Consider the following 20,168-nt stretch of genomic DNA (forward strand, 5'->3'; position numbering starts at 1 on the left):
AACTGGGAATTTAGCTAGTCTATGTATTTATGATTTTTATGTTTGTGCAGTATGTAAAAGGGTGATGTGTACAAGCAAATTCGCATGAGGGAAGAGGAATACATGGAATAGTATTAGTGTCTATGCCCATTGTCTATTTTAGCAAAATATAAATAATAATAATCCTTGTATTTGACATATCTCCTTTCACATCAGGAGGATGTCTCAAAGTAGTTGACAGAATTCACTGTGACTGTATTTTTTTTTGTAAGTGAACATGACAGCCTTTTTGCATACAGCAGTGTCCCACAAACAGCAACAAAGTGAATGATCAATTTTATTCAGTGGACTATTGGCCAGGACACCAGGAGAAATTATTTTCTCTTTTTGAGTAGCACCAATGGGATCTTTAAAGTCCATCTGAACAGGCACACCAGACCTCAGTTTAACATCTCGGAGAAAATCCGACAATGCAGCACATTCACTGCACTAAACTTTGGATTAGCAAACACAGACAACTATTTTGCAATTCTTGAGATCATTGCCCTCAGAAGCAAAGCCAGTCTCTGTTAGACAGCTGGTTCTGCCTTTTCTATCAAAAAATCTGCAAACTTTATGATCGTACTCTGTGTCTTTCATTTATTTGCTGGCATTTACTGATGCCAACGGAATGTTTTGTAAAATCAAGAGCGGTATAAAGATAAATGTTTAACTTCTGATTTCCCCACAAAGATTTTTTTAGGGTTAGTTAGTTAACCGCAGATTAACTGTGTACTTTTGGAAAACAGCATGATATGCATGCTGAGTTTTGGTGCTGATGTTTCACAGTAACGGATTGTGAATGGAACTACACGACGTGCTTGGTTCAGATTCAATGGGGAGTTATCAGACCATTCTTCTCTGCAGACTTTGTCTGATATTTATTTTTACAGCGTTCGAGTTCTTTCTAGACCTTTTTAGCATACCTGTGTATCCAAGCTGCTCACGTCTGAACACAAATGAAAGCAGGAACGATTTTCAGCATGAAAAAGAATTCAGCAATTTCTCCCAGCACAGACCAGCACATCAGAGAATGCAGACACCGTCCTCTGGGCTAAATGGAAGCATCCCATTAGGAACGCTGAACGGATCTCACTTGGTAAGTAGAAGTTTCTACTGAATCAGTTATATCTGTAACTTCTAGGGCTGATGAAAAAATAAGATTGTGGAATTATTTTCATTTAGCTGGGTGACTGACACATGCGGGAACCCATCATCATGATTAAGAATATGGAAATCAGACTGAGAGTTTCAATTATGTGTGTCCAATGCAAGCTATCTCCTCCACCCACCCTCTCACACCTCACCCATCCTCTCCTCCAACCCCACCTGTGAGGAGATTCGCTCGCCTGCCTCTGCCTTTCTACCACCATCACCTCCCCCTCACACTCCAGCCTCTAACCATCTTTCCCCCCACACCTTCGTTGCTGTCTCCCCCTCTTTTCTGTCCTCCATCATGTCCAAAATGAAGCCCACCACCTCCTAGTCTTGAACCCATCCCTAAGCTTCTCTTTACATCCCAGCCTCACCTTCTTGCCCCTCTAGTAACAATTGTCAACCTCTCCTTGTCCACTGGCACTGTTCCCACTCCCTTGAAAATAGCCGTCATCATCTCCATCCTCAAAAAACCTTCCCTGGACCCATTGTTAGAATTTACACTTTTTGTATAATGTTAGAATCATAATAGATGTGGTGAACGGGTTAACTTTTAAGTTAAGTTTGGGGGGCAACTGGACTGACACTCATGATTAACCCTCAAGAGCAACAAAAGGCAACCCTCAAGAATAACAGCTAACGAGAAAGTTGCTTAAACTAGAGGACCTTGGTACCATCCCGGGATACTGATAAGAAATAACCAGTCACTTAAAAGGAATGTACTAATGATCCCACCTAACAAAATAACAAGCATCAGATAACAGGGGTCTTAAGGACCATGTGTACGTGTGCTGAGGCACGTACACCCCATGAGGTGTTCACGTGAACCCAGCATGATTTAGACCGGGTGATCTAATGTCCGCACCATGATTGGACGAACATCGGTACAAGTGTTCCGATAACTTTGTGTACGGGGCCGTCCCGGGCTGCGGAGACAAGGATACGGGAAATGGGGCCGTCCCGGGTCGCGGAGACAACGGTACGGGAGATGGAAGACTGAGAGCTAGAAACACTAAGACTGAGGATATCAGATGGAAGATTGAAAGCTGTAAGCAAGAAGACTGGAAGCATGAAGAATCAAGCTTGTGTGTTGTAAAGCTACAGTGTTGAACTCGAGATATCTACAGTGGTATTATTCTGTTATAAGATCTGTTGATTGTACCGGCCTTTGGTCTGACCCTTCGGGATATTGGGGAATAACGAACGAATAATAATAAAACAGTCTGATATCTGGTTAAAGGAATTAGTGTTATTTCCTTACAGATTTGGCTGATTTTATTTTCTAACAATTTGGGATTTGGCAGGATACTCTGAATTAATACACTCGGCAGTTGACGTGTTTATGCGTCCGGTACGACCGTAACTAATAAATAGTTGGGATGGTGGCCGTGGTACTCGCAGAATTAGGAGTCCGGTATGACCATAACTAGTAGATAGTTGGGACAGTGGCCGTGGTACTCGCAGAAATTATGTGTCCAGTACGATTGTAACTAGTAGATAGTTGGGACGATGGCCGTGCTTGCGGGCAATTAACCGAGTGTATTAACCCATTGGGATTCTGAGTATTAAGGAACCAATATAATCCATTCGAGCGAGTGTCTCTTATTTGGATTTTCTAACACCATCTCTGATCTCCAATTATTGCTCCATCTCCAATGTCCCTTTATCTACAAAAGAGATGTTTGAGATGGTCCCTCTTTCTACAAACCCCTCCAATCGGTTTCCGTGTTGTCCACCACACGGACACAGCCTTGGTCAAAGTGACAACAACAACATCCACCTGTGACCAGGACTAACTCCACATCCTTGTCCTCCTTGTTCTCTCTGCCCCTTTGACACTGTCTACCATTCTATCCTTTTCCACTCACTGCCTAGCCTCTCAGCTCAATCCACATGGTCTTCCATTTTCCTGCTTCAAAACTTACCTTTCCTGTCGTCTCCACTTCGTGGTGTCCATGAATGGCTTCTCCTCCTACCCCCACACCATCACCTGCGGCATTCCTCAGGGCTCTGTCCTTGGCCCCCTCCTCTTCGATACCTATGCTCCTACTTGGTGACATCATTCACAAACATAGGGTTAACTTCTACACATATGCAGATGACACCCAACTCTACCTCTCTGCCTCCACCCTTGACTCCAGGACCACTGTTGTCCTAACAGAATTTCTATCAGACATAAATTCCTGGATGAGAGCTAACTTTCTATAGTTGAATGTCAACAAGACCGAGGCCCTCCTGAATGGCTCCCGTCAATGCCTCCACATCTCAGGCGCTGACAGCATCACCATCCATAGGTACACACTCCACCTGTACTTTCTACTGCACATCCATGCTCCACCTCCACATCATTGCTCAGCTTCAGGCTGCCAAGACCTTGCTTACTCACAGGTTGTCACTCCCTTCCTCTGTGATCTGCTAAATCCATACCAGCCTGTCCGCGCTCTCCACTTGACAGACTCTGGCCTACTCCATGCTCCCACCCTGCCCGCCCCTCCATTGACGGTTGGATCTTCAACCTCTCTGGCCTGACCCTCTACTCTATCCCATAGTCCCTTCACCTCGCCCCCTCCCTTACCTCCTTCAAGGCCTGTCTCAAGACATCCCTCTTTGATTGCTCCTTTGGTCACCCTCCTTCCCCCAGCCTCCCTATCCTCCATTCCTTCTGATCTCAACCCCCAGCTCGGGTGCACATCCTTGACTGTTCAACATTTTGGGATGTCCTCTCGATGTGAAAGGTGCTACACAAATGTAATTTATTGCATGGAAATTTCCCTGTGTCTGAAATGGAATGTCCGTGGAGTCCAGTAGCTCAGTGGTTAGACCACTCGCCTTGCAAGCAAGACACCTGGGTTCAATTCCAGGGCGAAACCTTGGGCAAGTTTCCTTACTTCACACACCTGATAATAATCCCTCAAAAAAAATAATTGGTCATTTTCAATCCATGACTGTTTGTGGGACACCCCTGTGTGCAATTAGCTGCCGCGTTTCGCCCACAAATATACGGTCAATTCACTTTACAGCATATTCTATGAAGCGCTTTGAGACATCTAGAAGATGTGAAAAGCGCTATATCAAATGCAAGGATTATTATTATTATTATTACTCTCTCTCTGGAGGGACTCACACCGCTTACCTAATTCAGTAGAGTAGTTGGTGCAGGTTGATAAAGCCAAAATGTAGGCACCCCAGAGTGTGCCACCTGGCGAGGTGTCACAATCTGGGGTGCCCCATTGGGGTACTATTGGGGTTTAACCAGCTAAAACTGCACAGTCTACTATTGAGACCATTGTCTGGCAAGCTTCCCTCTGTTTGTGATTAATAAGAGTAAAGTGCAAATTGGTTACTAACAGATAATACTTTGGACTGAGTGTGTATACTGCAGCTCCATTATAAAGCACTTATAAATTTGCTTATGACTATATATATATGTGCAGTCGGCCTGCTAATTTCCTGCACCCAGCCAAGTTTTTGTGTTAAGTGCATTAGGTCAAAAATACTGCCAGCTTTGAACCTGAACAAAGTAAGAAGTGATGACCATGGCAACATACCATATTGGTTCAAGGGGTTTCAAACCAAAAAATCCCCTGGGATGGATGAACTGTAACCCAGGATACTTTGGAAGATATAGCAGTAGATTTGTGCAGCACTGACATACTTTACGAGGGAGTCGGTCAGGACGAGGGATTTCCAACAGACTGAAAGAAAGAAAGCAGATATTGTTCGCGTATACATGTAAGACGACAAAACTAAACCTGGCACTATAGACCCATTAGTCTGCCATCAATAATTGGAGGAAAATAATGGAGCCAATCAAGGAAGGGAAACGGAAGATCATCCATATAAAAATAATTTCATAAATGACAGCCAACATGAGCTCCTGTCACCATGTCATAAGGCCCTAGAGACAATCCAGAGGAGAACAACAAAGATATCCCCGTGTTTAGAGGAAGTAGCTATGAACAATGATTAAACTTACTTGCATACTTTCATTGCACATTTACCCGGAACAAACGCTGTACCACCATCATCATCAGTTCTGGCCTGGCTCCACTGGCTCTCCATCACCGAACATATCGATGTCAAGATCCTCACACACGTGTTCAAATCCATTCACTTTCTGGCACTTCACAACCTCTCTGACCTCCTCGCTCCCCAATCCACCACACGGCGCCTCCATTCGACTGGCACCAGCATCCTGCTTGTCCCTCGCACCCTCTGCTCCACCATTGGAGGTCGCGCTTTCAGCCCCGAAACTCTGGAACACTCTCCCTCAATCCTTCCACTTTGCCCCCTCTCTCCCCCTTTTCAAGTCCCGCATGAAAACCTTCCTTTTCAATCATGATTACGGTCACCTAGCCCCCCCGGCTCGGAGTCAGGCTCCACCACTGCTAAGCATTCTGAGACCCTACCCTGTGTGGAGGGTGCTATATATGTGCAAGTTGTTGTTGTTGTTGTAGACAAGCTTGGGCTCTTCAGTCTTACAGCTATAGAAATTGAGAGAAGATGATTAGAGGGGACCTCATAGAGATGGCTAATATTTTAAATGGGATTAAAAAAGTAAACCCAGATCAATATTTTGGGATGCGACAAAACAATTGAACAAGAGCATAATAATCATAACAATAATGATCCTTGCATTTGACATAGTACCTTATCATTTGGGGACTCCTGTAGCTCAGTGGTTAGAGTGTTTGCCTCACAAACGAGAGACCTGGGTTCGATTCCCGGCAGGGCAAAACCTTGGGCAAGTTTCCTTACTCCACACGCCTGCCAATAATCCCTCAAGAAAAAAAGCAATAATAAAATTGGTCACTTCAATCCACAAATGTTTGTGAGACATTGCTGTGTGCAATTGGCTGCCGCCTTTCGCCCACAAGTATACAGTCAATTCACTTTACAGTATGTTCTGTGAAGCACTTTGAGACGTCTAGAAGATGTGAAAAAAGTTATATCAAATGCAAGGATTATTATTATCATCATCATGTTGTCAAGATGTTTCAAAGCACTCCAATTAAAGTGGATTGACTGTATATTTTGTGGGAAAAACACGGCAGCCAATTGCACACAGTGGTCTCCCACAAACAGTCGTGGATTGAGTGACAACAATTTTTTAAAGAATTATTCCCCCTGGAAAGTATCAGCCAATCGACTAACAACTGGGTTCCTACTTACTCCTAGGTAAATTTACTCGTTTTAGGAAGTCAGGCTGCCACTGTGCCCATTATTTATAAATAGAGTTTATAATGAAAATGGAGCCCGCAAATCTTTTTGTCACCAAGTCCACAAAAAATCCAGTGTGGAGCGGTTTAAAGTTCAGGACAAGGATTTTTAATTACTAACAACAATGCAGTTTTAAATGTGATATAAACAGCGGGTAGTAGAATCTGGAAAAAAATTAACCGTAAGCCTCAACAACACTGGATGGTATTGTAGTATTTTTAATTATAAAATACACAGTCATTATGCTTTAATATATCCACGGGAAAGGCTCTACATCAAATAGCAGGATTTTTTTTTATTGTTATTATCATTGTCATCATTGGTCCTAACATTTTTTTTAAAGTTCAGTGGGTCCAATTATTTTGTCTAATTTCTCCTCTCACTGGCGTACGTCTCTCTGCTCCTGGTCTGACCTGCTTTTGCTGGGGTTCAGTTCCTGAGGTGCTGGTAACCAGATCCTCCAGTACCTCAGACAAGTAACTATTGTTTTCATGTGAGCCTTAGCAGTGAATATTAACATAGTCTACTTGACTGCACAACAACAGGTAGCACCCTAGAGTGCTTGACAATGGAGGAGCCCGATGCCAAGCTGGGGGCCTGCGGGATAGGGGTAAGTGACTGTAGGTCCGTTGAAAAGGAATGATGGGGAAGGAGTGTTCAAGCCAGAGGGATAGAGGAAGAGTGTTCCATTATTTTGGGCATAGTGGCTGAAAGCGAGGCCACTGATGGTGGAATGGAGACCACAAGGGACAAGCAGGAGGCTGGAGCCAGTTCAGCGGAGGCAGCGGGTACTGGGTTGGTTAGTAAACAGATCAGAGAGATCTGGAGGTGCCAGGATATAACTGTAAGGGCATCACAGCCAATTCTGACCTTTTCCCACATGGCTGGGGATGCAGTTGCACTGCATTGTCGGAGGTGTCGTCTTTCAGGTGGGGTTTATATCCATGTTACTATTCAAAAAAAGAATGGAGTTTCTCTTGGTGTTCTGGCCTACAATCCCCCAGATAAAATTGGTCACTGATTTCATGGCTGTTTGTGGGGCATTGCTGTGGGCAAAAATTGCTTGCCATGTTTGCTTACAAAATACACAGTCACTGCACTTCATAGTAAAATTCTGTGAAGTACTTTCAGACATCTCGACTGTATGATAATGCAGTATATCAAGTGCAAAGATTATTAATTATGAAAACAAAAACAGAAGTTGCTGGGAACACTCAGCAGGTCAGGCAGCATCTATGGAGAAAGGAAAATGAGTCAACGTTTCAATAACCCTTCGTCAGATGTTCTGATTTGTTTTCAGATTTCCAGCATCTGCAATATTTTGTGTTTTATTAATTATGAAGATTGATGTTACTCCCAACTCTTCTTATCAAGTGCAACATTTCCAAGCATTGTCTTGGTGAAGATTACTTTCTGACACATGAAATGATATTTTTTTTGGGGTGAGTGAGATTTTCCCCACTCAGCCCCACTAAGATAAACTAAAACTTATCACATTCCACAAACATTAAATTAGGTTGCCCTTCCCCACCCCACTCCCACCCCCAATGCAAATTTGGGCCCCCAATCGTTAAAAGGCAATGAGGTCCCCACCCTCTGTCACCAAACTCATCCTATCCCTGAAACCAACCACCTGCTCCCTTGACCCCATCCCCACTCCACTCCTTATCTCCCAGCTCCACTTTCTTGCCCCACATATCACCGACATCGTCAACCTGTCCCTCTCCTCTGGCTCTGTCCCCATTCCTTTAAAAACTGCCACAATCACGCCCACCCTGNAAAAACCCTCCCTTGATGCGTCGCAGCTATCAAGCTACCGGCCCATCTCCAACCTCCCCTTTCTCTCCAAGGTCCTGGAAAGAGTTGTCGCCTCCCAACTGCGCTCTTTCCTTTCCACCCATTCACTTTTCGAACCCCTTCAGTCAGGTTTCCGTGCTGCCCATAGCACAGAAACTGCCCTGGTCAAGGTCACCAATGATATCCTGACCATCTGTGACCAGGGCTCCCTCTGCCTCCTCGTCCTCCTCGACCTATCGGCAGCATTCGATACGGTCGACCACGCTATCCTACTCCACCGCTTGTCCTCCCACCTCAACCTTCAAGGCACTGTCCTTGAGTGGTTTAGGTCGTACCTTTCTCACCGTCTTCACTTTGTCTCACAAATGGCTTCTCCTCCACCCCCCGCACTGTCTCATGTGGTGTCCCTCAGGGCTCTGTCCTCGGTCCCCTCCTCTTCACCCTCTATATGCTCCCCCTTGGTGACATCATCCGCAGACATGGAGTTAACTTCCACATGTATGCGGATGACACCCAACTCTACCTTTCCTCCTCTACTCTCAACTCCACGACCACCGATGTCCTGACAGCCTGCCTGTCCGACATCGAGTCCTGGACGAGAGACAACTTTCTTCAGCTCAACGTGCGAAAAACCGAGGCCCTCCTGATTGGCTCACGTCAGCGCCTCCGCACCTCAGGCGCCGACACCATCAGCATCCAAGGCTGCACTCTCCACCTCTCAAAGCCAGTCAGGAACCTCGGCGTTTTGTTCGACCCTGAGCTGTCCTTTCTCCCTCACATCCGCACCACAACTGGCACCGCCTTCCATCACCTCCGGAACATCGCCAGACTACGGCACTACCTCACCCCTCACGCTGCTGAAACCCTGGTCCACGCCTTTGTCACCTCAAGGCTGGACTATGGGAACTCTCTCCTCGCCGGCCTTCCCGCCACCTCCCTCCACAAGCTGCAGGTCATTCAGAACTCTGCAGCTCGTGTACTGTCCCGCACCAGGCTTCGGGACCACATCACTCCCACCCTCGCTCGCCTCCACTGGCTCCCCATCCCCCAGAGGATTGATTTCAAGATCCTCATCCTCACCTACAAGGCCATTCACGGCCTTGCTCCCTCCTACCTCTCCAACCTACTATCCCCCTACCTACCTGCCCGTACCCTCCGTTCCTCTGGCTCCGGTCTGCTCCACGTCCCCCGCCCCAACCGCCCTACCATCGGTGGTCGGGCCTTCAGCCTCTCAGCCCCAGGCTCTGGAACTCCATCCCCCAGTGCCTTCGCCTTGCTTCCTCCCTCTCCTCCTTCAAGGCCGGTCTCAAAACCTTTCTCTTTGACCGAGCCTTCAGCTCCCCTCTCGACTCTCTTCCCCCTCCTCGCTCCCTCCCTTCCCTCCCCTCACCCTGACCATTTCCCCCCTCCTCGCTCCCTCCCTTCCTTCCCCTCACCCTGACCATTTCCCCCTCCTTGCTCCCTCCCTTCCCTCCCCTCACCCTGACCATTCCCCCCCTGCTCGGGTCCTGACCCAACTGTGCAGCGCCTTGGGACGTCCTCCTGACGTGAAAGGCGCTTTATAAATGGAATCTTGTTGTTGTTGTTGTTGTTGTTGTCTGAGCAAATTAAACAGGTGGTCTGAGTCTAATGACCGGATGCTCAAGGTATCTCCGTATTCCAGTTTCTCCTCTTTATGATAATATATCTTGCATTTGATATAATAATAATAGTAACAATAATAATAATAATAATAATCCTTGCATTTCATATAGCGCTTTTCACATCGGGTGGACGTCCCAAAGCGCTTCACAGAACACACTGTAAAGTGAATTGACTGTATATTTGTGGGCAATGCGGCAGGCAATTGTGCACAGCAATGTCCCACAAACAGTTGTAGATTGAAAATGACCAATTTATTATTGTTTTTGGTTTTTGGAGGGATTATTATTAGGCGTGTGGAGTAAGGAAACTTGCCCAAGGTTTCGCTCTGTCTGGAATTGAACTCAGGTCCCTCGCTTGCAAAGCGAGTGCTCTAACCACTGAGCTACAGGACTCCACCTTATCATGTCTCAAAGCGCTTCACAGAATATTCTGTAATGTGAATTGACTGAATATCTTATGGGCGAAATGCGGCAGCCAATTTACATACAGCAAATGATTGAGTGACCAATTTTTTTTGAAGGGATTATTACCCCTGGAAAAGCAATATGCCAATCGACTAACAAGCGGGTTCCTACTTACTGCTAGGTAAATAGAGATGTGTGGAATAAGAAAACTTGCCTAAGGGTTTGTCTTCCCCAGGAATCAAACCCGGGTTTTCTCACTTGCAAGGCAAGGGTTCTAAACAATATGCTACCGTTCTAACCAATATGTTACAAGGAAGGAAAGAAAGAAGGAATACACTATGTTTACATATTGTACAACAAGTTCTGGAAAGTACAACATGTTCAATGAATTACAACATATTCTAGGAAGCTTTGTGAACTTATTTACAACCTGTTATTAATATTATGTTACATCATTGTTCAAATACTCCACCATTAAATTTTATATTTATCACCTTTTTCGGATTCATTTGTTCCTTCAAAAAAAAGTTTGTTCTGCTGGGAAGCAATTGCTGCCTAAATTCAAAATTGTAATGGTGTTTCCTTTATGAAATTGTTTCTTTACCAGATGGATGTGAAGTGTGATGAACATCATGTGATTGCTTACGGCCAGACTATGTTCATGACCGGTCTTCTGCTCTGTTCAATCGTTGGTGGGATAATATCAGACAGGTAGGAGTATACCTTAGACCTCATAGGGAATTGTATAATGGCATCTGATCTGTGTTATTCACAAATTGATTGCAAAATTAGTGATGTAATTCGTATTGTGAATCTTAAATTGCGTGTTTTGCTTACCGTCCCATTTTTTGATTTTGCTGTCTTGCAAATAACGCATTAAAAGCGTGAATAAGACCCAACACCTTGGGATGTTCTCCCAACATGAAAGGTGCTATACAAATGTAATTTTGTATTGTACTGTAATGTCACCTTTTAAATAATTCTTTCATGATAGCCATTCTTTATCTGATAATCCAACTCTACCTTCATCAGTTTTCTTCAGCTCTCACGGCCTGGACGTGCTGGCTTCACACCTCCAGCAGTGCAATGGCTGAAAGGCATTGATGATTTTGTTTCTTCTAATTACCACAATTTCTGCCTAACATTAGTCCTTGCCTTTGATATAGCACCCTAGTACATCGTTGAAACGTTTCAAACCATTTCACAGGATATTACTGGGAAGTGTCTTGACTGTATATTTGTAGGCGAAAGTATTAGCCAACGTAGAGCAATGTCTCACAAACAGCCATGAAGTGTAGGATGAGTTTTATTTCAGGCTGTTGCATTTTATTGCTAATTTTAAGCACTAATATCACTTTGGTGAGTACCTTGCCTACAAGTACAGTCACTACATTTAACAACAATTATTTGTGAGGTATTTTGAGACATTTTGACATGACAAGGCACCACAGAGGTCCTCCCTACCTCTGTGACCTGCTATCTCCATAAACACCTGTCTGCTCACTCCGCTCAGCGGGCTCCGGGCTGCTCCATGTTCCCCACCGTCGGCAGTTGGGACTGCAGCCCCCACCCTTTGGAACTCCATCCCACAGTCCTTCTGCCTCGTCCGCTCCCTTGCCTCCTCCAAGGACTGTCTCAAGACCCTTCTCTTCAACTACTCCTTCGGTCATCCTCCTACCCCACCTAATCTCAATCCCCAGCTCAGGTCAAAATCCCTGACTGTCCAGCACTTTAGGATGTCCTCACGACATGAAAGGCCGTATACAAATGTAATTTATTGTTGTAGTAACAGGCTCTGTATCAAGTGCACAGAACAGTTATTTCTATATTGTTACTGAAATTAGAAACAAATTTAGTCAAAGAAAATAGTACTATCAAGTTTAGTTATACCTGGCATGTTGGAAAGTTTTTTCTTTGAAGCATTAAATCATGTGAATTGGTTTCCAATAGGTATGGCAGAAAAGGTCTACTCCTTGGCAGCGTCACCATACAAGCAGTGCTGGGTCTGATGTTGGCATTTATTCCTCATGCCATCTTTTATCTGCTTACTCGCCTCCTGACTGGTATGACTTGCTGTGGGATCATGATCACATCCTTTAGTTTAGGTAAATAGAAACAAATTGACTTCAGCTTTCCATTTTACAGTCTGCGTTTTGTTGTCTCCTGTATGTCCATCATGCCGTCTGCTCCACCATTGGTGGCTTCCAGCCACTTTGCCCTGAAACTCTGGAACACTCTTCCTCTATCCCTCTACCTTGCCCCTTCCTTATCGAAGGAAAACCTTCCTCTTCAAACATCCCTATGGTCACCTCCTCCCTCCTAACTCAGCGTCATGCCTCACCATTGTCAAGCACTCTGGGATGCTACCCTACATGAGATGCGCTACATAAATGCAAATTGTTGTTGTCGATTGTCTAGAAAATTTGCTCACGCCTATGCAGTGCTAGAGAACTTCCAACACTTTGTATATGTATTGTATATGTTTATTTTTCAGGTGTGACACATTTTATATAGATATAGGTGGAGAAATTCCACTGGGTCTAGATTTACTAGGTTTTATTTCTGTACAACTTTGGTGAAATCAGAATTTGGCAAATTCTTAATTTTTAGCTTTAACTCTAATACCGTTTTTCTGTAAGTTATTTTAAGAACTACGGAATACTGACTGTGAAGCTTAGATTTAATTAACCAATTTATCAAATTCTGCACACTAAATTGCTGCACAAATGGAGTAAATGAGGACGTCCCAAGGTGCTTGACAATCCATTCAGTCCCATTTACCTGCCGTTTCCCCATTACCCTGCATTTGACCCCTTATCTGTGTATTTGTCTAGTTCCCTTTCAAAAGCTAATATGGATTCTGCTCAATCACCATTCCCAGTGGGGCATTCCATATCCTAACTACACTGTGTGTGAAAAAAAATTGTCCTAACCTCCCCACTTGCTCATTTGGCAACTATCTTAAATTGATGGGTATAGGTGAGTGGTATTATCTAAAAAAGAATGAACGTCGGGGGTATGGGGAAAAGGCAGGTACATGATACTGAATGGATTACTCTTCCATTGGACTGGGAGCTCTTAAATACTGGTACAGACTAGTTGAAACAAAAGGCCCAAGCAATGTCCTCAATATGATTCTGTACAAAATGTCTTTCACATAACAAGAACCATCTCGACAAGATAATAAGAAGCACCCAAACAGTGAGAGGACTGAGATGCTAAGGTTATTCGCCAAAGAGACAGGATTTTAATAGGGTTTTGAAAGCAGCAAGGAAAATGCTGATGCAAGTGGAAATGCAACACTGGTTTATTATTTTTACAGTGGTGGAATGGAGTGCACCTAAGCATCGTGTCTGGCCACCAGCAATTTTATCCCTGGCCTTTAGCATTGGAATGATGGTCTTCGCTGGTATTGCTTTCATAACATCTGATTGGCAACAGCTTCATCTGGCAACTTCAGTCCCTCAGCTTGTGTGTTTGATATTTTACTGGTATGTATACTGACACAATCCACAATACTATTGCTTCAACCTGCTGCAATGTTTCTAAATCCAAACACAGTTTCAATTCATCAGTTCCTTTAGTTAAACCTTACACGTCCACAATCTGTCCAGTCACTTTCCCAGACCCTTGCTTCTCATTGTCAATTTCCAATTGCCAATTAAGTCACTAAGGCAATATGGAACATTTTCCTCCTTAGTTTCTTCTCTTTTTTTCCCAATCTTGTTCTATCATTCTGTGTGGTCTTTTTATTTCTCTTCCGCATCTGGTTGTTCTTACAGTTTCTGCCACTCCTTGATCTTTCTTCTGCTTTTCCTTTTTATCCTGTATTTTCTTTATTTTGCTTTGTTTGATCTCCCATGATGTTCGTCCATATATCTTTCCTTTTCATCTTTTACCCAGTACAATCTGGGGTTCTTATCCTTCCCCCAAATTTTTCCTTTAACCCAGAAAAAAGGTTTCTTCCAATTTCTTTTTCTCTGTACCTGTGGTCTCAATTTTATTTCTTCCCATATTAGCCCATCTCTTAATCTTCTGGACATCAGCATCTGTTCCGGTGACTCTCCCTTGTTATCTATCAGCATATTTCTGTAGACCAGTAATGCCAAGTGTTTATCTTCCTTTGATTCCTCGGCTTTCTTTCACATTTTCTGTATCATCTGTATTGTTCTTTTCACCATCCCAATACTAGGAGGAAGTGTCAACACAGAGGACGACATTAAAAAAATGCAGCAAGACATAGATAGGTTAGGTGATTGGGCAGGTAGGTGGCAGATGAAGTATAATGTAGCGAAGTCATCCACCTAGGTAGCAAAAACAGTAGAAGGGGAGAGATTGGAATGTGTTAGCGTCCAGAGGGACTTGGGTGTCCTTGTACACCAATCACAGAAAGTTAGTCTGCAGGTGCAGCAAGCAATTCGGAAGGCGAACGGTATGTTAGCATTCATTATGAAAGGATTAGAGTATAAGAGTAGGGAAGTCTTGATGCAACTGTACAGGGCCCTGGTGAGACCATACCTGGAATACTGTGTCCAGTTTTGGTATTCTCATTTAAGGAAGGATGTACTTGCCTTGGAGGGGGTGCAGCATAGATTTACTAGGTTAGTACCAGGGATGAAGGGGTTGAGTTACGAGGATAGGCTGACCAATTTGGGCCTATATTCTCTAGAATATAGAAGAATTAGAGGGGATCTTATAGAAACCTATCAGATCATCAAAGGGCATGATAGAGTAGATAGTGGGAGATTGTTTCCCCGGGTTGGAGAAACTAAAACCAGGGGTCACAATCTTAAAATCAGAGGCCAGCCCTTTCGCACTGAGTTGAGGAAGAACTTCTTCACTCAAAGGGTGGTGAATGTATGGAACTCGCTACCCCAAAGGGCTGTAGATGCTCAGTCCTTGAACATATTCAAGACTAAGATTGATAGATTTCTTATTGTAAAAGGGATTAAGGGATATGGGGACAAGACAGGGTTAGGTTATTAGCTGGAGTTCGATTAGAAGATCAGCCATGATTGAATGGCGGGGCAGGCTCGAAGGGCCGAGTGGCCTACTCCTGCTCCTACATGTTATGTTATGCTCATGGATATCTTGGTGAAGATGTTCTGTGGTCTATGTCCCACTGTTTTGCGATTTTCGCAAATTGTGGCCCATTATCACTTATTAATTCCTTAGATATTCCATGCCTGGCTAAGATTTCTTTAGTCTTGTCTATTACTGTTTCTGCAGTTATATCATTTAATTCTGCATATTTACTATACCTCAAAGTATAGTCTTCTATCAATAAATAATCTTTCCCATTATAACAAAACAAATCTGTTCCTATTTTTGTCCATGATGTGTTTGGTCTCTGATGCCTCATTATAGGTTGATGCCTTTCTCTATTTTGATGTCTCGAGCATGTTTCACACGTTCCTATGTAGTCCTCAATTCTTTTGCTTATGTCCAGCCAAAATACTACTCTTACTCTTCTGTTCACTCTTTTTACTCCCCGATGCCTTTCATGTAAGTTTCTCAATTTTTTCTTAGTTCTCTTGGAATTATTGTTCTATATGCCCACTATATATTATTCCCTTTTTCTGATATATTTCATTTCTATACTCCCAACATAATCACATCTCCTCTGGTGCATCTTTTCTATTTTCTGGCCAACCTTTGTTCAACATCGTTTGAATTTCCTTACTCACTTTATCCTTTTTGTTTGCCTCTATTGTTTCATTATCACGTCTTGTTGCTTTTGTGATTTCCCACACCTGGAACTCCATTTCCCTTTCTAATTGTTTATCCTCCTTGTTTCCATTTTGACATGTGGCCCTATTTAGTATATCTGCCATGTATATGGTATTTCCTGGCTTATTTCTAAACTCTAAATTGTACCTTCGTAGCTGCATTCTCATTCTCTGTAACCTAGTTCGTGTTTCGTTTAGTCCCTTCCAAAAAATTGCCACTAATGGTTTGTGATTATTTTCAATTATTACTTTCTTTCTAAATACATATTGCTTAAATCTTTTGCATCCAAATAAAACTGCTAAACACTCTTTCTCCATCTGTGCATATTTTATTCTGTCTCTGATAGAGCTCTCGATGCATAGGTTACAGTCTTTTCTTCTGGAGTTAAGGTCACTCCTAACCCTGTTTTACTTGCATCTACAGATATCTTAACGGGCCCTTATACACTATAAAATGTTAATACTGGAGCTTTTGTTATAGCCTCCTATTCGCTGAAATGCTTTTTTCTGTTCTTTTTCCCACGTGAACTCTTTTTTTCTTTTATCAGCTCCCTTATTGGCTCTATTATTTCAGTTACTTTTACAATAATCTTGCCACCCAATTTACCATTCCCATTAGCTTTTTTACTCCTTTTTTTAAAAATCTATCGGTGCAGGCACTTTTGTTATTGCTATTATCTTTTGCTGATCAATGTTTAACTCTTCTTGGGCAATGATATATCCTAAGAATTTTACTTCTGTTACTCCCAGCCTGCATTTTTCTTTGTTTAGCTTTATATTTTCTTCCAAACATTTGTTTTGATACCTTCTCCAACCTTCCATTGTGTTCTTTCCATGTTTTACAAGATATCAAAATGTCGTCAATATAACTGATCACCCCTAGTATTTCTTTTAATATTTGTGACAANTTTTTCTGAAACATCTCTTGTGCTGACTTAAGTCCTGTAGCTCAGTGTTTAAAGCACTTGCCTTACAACCAAGACACCTGGGTTTGATTCCCTGCAGGGCGAAACCTTGGGCAGGTTTCCTTACTCCACACGCCTGATAATAATCCCTCAAGAAAAAAAACCAATAAAAATGTGGTCACTTCAATCCACAACTGTTTGTGGGACACTGCTGTGTGCAATTGGCTGCTGCATTTTGCCCACAAAAATACAGTCAATTCCCTTTACAGTGTATTCTGTGAAGCGCTTTGAGACTTCTCGAAGACGTGATCTAATGCAGGATTATATTATTATTTTTTGATGCCAAAGGGCATTCTTTGGAAGCATTACCTCTCATACGGTGTCATAAACTTTGTCAATTACATACTATCCTTTGATATTTGACTTGCCAATACCCCGAGGAGCAATCCAATATCGAGAAGTAACTAGCTCCGTGTAGTGAAGCATGCACATTTTCTAAAGTGGGAATTGCATATTGTTCCCTTTCTAATAGCCCTGTTTAACTGTTGTGGATCTAAACATGTCTTTAATGATTTGTATGGTTTCTCTGATTACCACTGCACTCAGTGGGTTTGTCCACTTTTTTTATTATTTGGTCCCTTTTCATTTGGTCTAATTTTTCTTTCAGTCTTTTTTTCCATTGCCTCTGGTACTCTCCTCAATGGCTGTATTACTGGTACTGTGTCTTCTAATCTTATTGTGTAATCTCCTCTCATTAATCCGCTTTCCGAACACCTGTTTAGATTTTCCTACTATTTCTTCCGTCTCCCTTGGTTCACTTTCCTCTATTTTCACATTCTCAATTCTTTTCAACATTCCCATTTTTATTATATTTTCCAGTTCTAATAACATATCAGCTTTTATTTTTACAATGTAGAATTTTATTCTATATTGTCTCCCTTTGTACATCACTTCTATCTCTACTCTGCCCACTGTTTCAATTTTTGCTTTGTTATAAGCCATTAGTTTACCTTTCCCTTTCTCCATTTTTTCCCTCATTTGGTTCTCCCAATTTTATACATTCTTCTCATGCCATTACTCTGGCTTGTGCTCCTGTATCTAACTTGCACTGAATGATTTTTAATTTGCCCATTTCTGGTTTCTCCTCGGGTTATTTGGCCACTTGTGCTCTCTTCTTTCTGTTCGACTTTTCTCCTGTGCTTTATATCTGCTATTTCTCTATACATTTGTCTATTCCTGAATAATGCCCATATCTTTTGCATTGATAGCATTCTTTTCCTTCTGCGGACATCACCTCATAGGATGTTCTAATCCGTATTTGCCACATTTGTCCATTCTGGTTGACCTCTTGCTTGGCCTGTATATTCTCTGGTCTTTATACTCTTCATCTGTTTCATTCCCACTTTGTCTGTTGGCTAGTTCATCTATTTTGATTTTTGTTTCTCTCTCCGTGTCTCATATTTATTTTTGTCACCTCTTTAATCCTTATTATCTCCATTATCTCTGATTCTAACATCAGATCCTCTTTTTTCAAAAGCTTTCATCTTAATCTACTATCTTTTACGCCAACTACAATCTAGTCTTGTATCATTTCCTCTGTTAATGTTCCGTAATGGCAATTTTTACTCAGGAAATCTCTGGACTGATTGAATGATTTTGTGGTCCCTGATTTAAATTGGTCAATAATCAAATTATTTTTTCTACAGTATCTTTCCATCATAATAGTCATCTCATTCACTGGATATCCACCTCTCTTTCTAGGGTTGCAAAATATTCTCTTGCTTCCTCCCCTGCCACATTAAAAAAAATTCACAGACTGCTGTTCCCATGGCAGTTTCATTACGGTTGCTGCTAATCCAAAAATTTGAAGCTCTCTTTCAAACCGTTGCAAATTGTGCCTTAATTTCCAACCAACTTCAATGGTCTTGGGATCTGCAATTCCATTCTGCTTCTCCCGGCATTTTGCTTTTAAATCCATATTCAATCTCGTAGACCGTTTCACTCCAGGTTCCGTTTTCACTTCTCACACCATATAATGTTTGTAAATCCAGGGTTGAAGACATCATGGAACAGGTGCAACACATCCTACAAGGAGAAGGGGAACATCCAGAAGTTGTGGGCCATGTTGAGATCCATGATAAAGGGAAAAATAGGGCTGAGATCCTACAGGGAGAGTATCAGTAGCTAGGGAAAAAACTACAGAGCAAGATCTCAAAGATGATGATCTCTGGATTACTCCCAATGCCCCGTGCAACAAAACAGCAGGATCAAACACATGAATACATGGCTGGAGAAATGGTGCAGAAATGAGAGCTTCAGGGTCCTGGAACATGGGGTTATGATGTAGGCTGGACTATGGGAACTCTCTCCTCGCCGGCCTTCCCGGCACCTCCTTCCACAAGCTGCAGGTCATTCAGAACTCTGCAGCTCGTGTACTGTCCCGCACCAGGCTTCGCGATCACATCACTCCCACCCTCGCTCGCCTCCACTGGCTCCACATCCTCCAGAGGATCGAATTCAAGATCCTCATCCTCACCTACAAGGCCATTCACGGTCTTGCTCCCTCCTACCTCTCCGACCTACTATCCCCCTATCTACCTGCCCGTACCCTCCGTTCCTCTGGCTTTGGTCTGCTCTACATCCCCCGCCCCAACCGCCCTACCATCGGTGGTCGGGCCTTCAGCCTCTCAGCCCCTAGGCCTTGGAACTCCACCCCCCAGTGCCTTCGCCGCTTCCTCCCTTTCCTCCTTCAAGGCCGGTCTCAAGACCTTTATCTTTGACTGTACCTTCAGCTCCCCTCTCAACTCTCTACCCCCTCCTCGCTCCCTCCCTTCCCTCCCCTCACCTTGACCATTTCCCCCCGTTCGGGTCCCGACCCAACTATCCAGCGCCTTGGGACGTCCTCCCGACATGAAAGACGCTCTATATATGAAATCTTGTTGTTGTTGTTGTTGTAATGGTAATAATGGAGACCTGAATCAACAAGTGCAGGAATTGGAGCTGAATATTACTGGCTACAATGTATTTGGGAGGGATAGGGAAAGAAAAAAGGTAGGGGGTGTGGCAATATTGATTAAAGACACGATTACGGCCCTGGAAAGGGATGATGTGTTAGAGAGTCCAAAAACGGAATCTATTTGGTTAGAGTTAAGGAACAGAAAAGGAGCTGTTACTCTATTAGATGTATACTATAGACCACCAAATAGTGGGAATGAGATAGATGAGCAAATCTGCAAGCAGATTTCAGAAAGATGCAAAACCAATAGGGTAGTGATAATGGGGCACTTCAATTATCC

General features: G+C 43.1%; 1 protein-coding gene across 1 annotated transcript in view; it reads left to right on the plus strand.

The window, feature by feature from the left end:
* The first annotated feature begins 589 nt into the window (after positions 1-589).
* The window catches only part of LOC103178980 (solute carrier family 22 member 13), a 42,287-nt gene continuing 22,708 nt past the window's right edge, over positions 590-20,168 (plus strand). Inside the window, exons 1-4 of the mRNA XM_007894012.2 lie at positions 590-1,117; positions 10,846-10,949; positions 12,189-12,343; positions 13,561-13,729. Coding sequence (XP_007892203.1) covers positions 821-1,117; positions 10,846-10,949; positions 12,189-12,343; positions 13,561-13,729 — 725 coding nt within the window. The 5' untranslated portion in view covers positions 590-820. The remainder of the gene's footprint in view (positions 1,118-10,845; positions 10,950-12,188; positions 12,344-13,560; positions 13,730-20,168) is intronic.

The sequence above is a fragment of the Callorhinchus milii genome, unplaced genomic scaffold, assembly GCF_018977255.1.
Source record: "Callorhinchus milii isolate IMCB2004 unplaced genomic scaffold, IMCB_Cmil_1.0 Scaffold3, whole genome shotgun sequence".
Lineage (NCBI taxonomy): Eukaryota > Metazoa > Chordata > Chondrichthyes > Chimaeriformes > Callorhinchidae > Callorhinchus > Callorhinchus milii.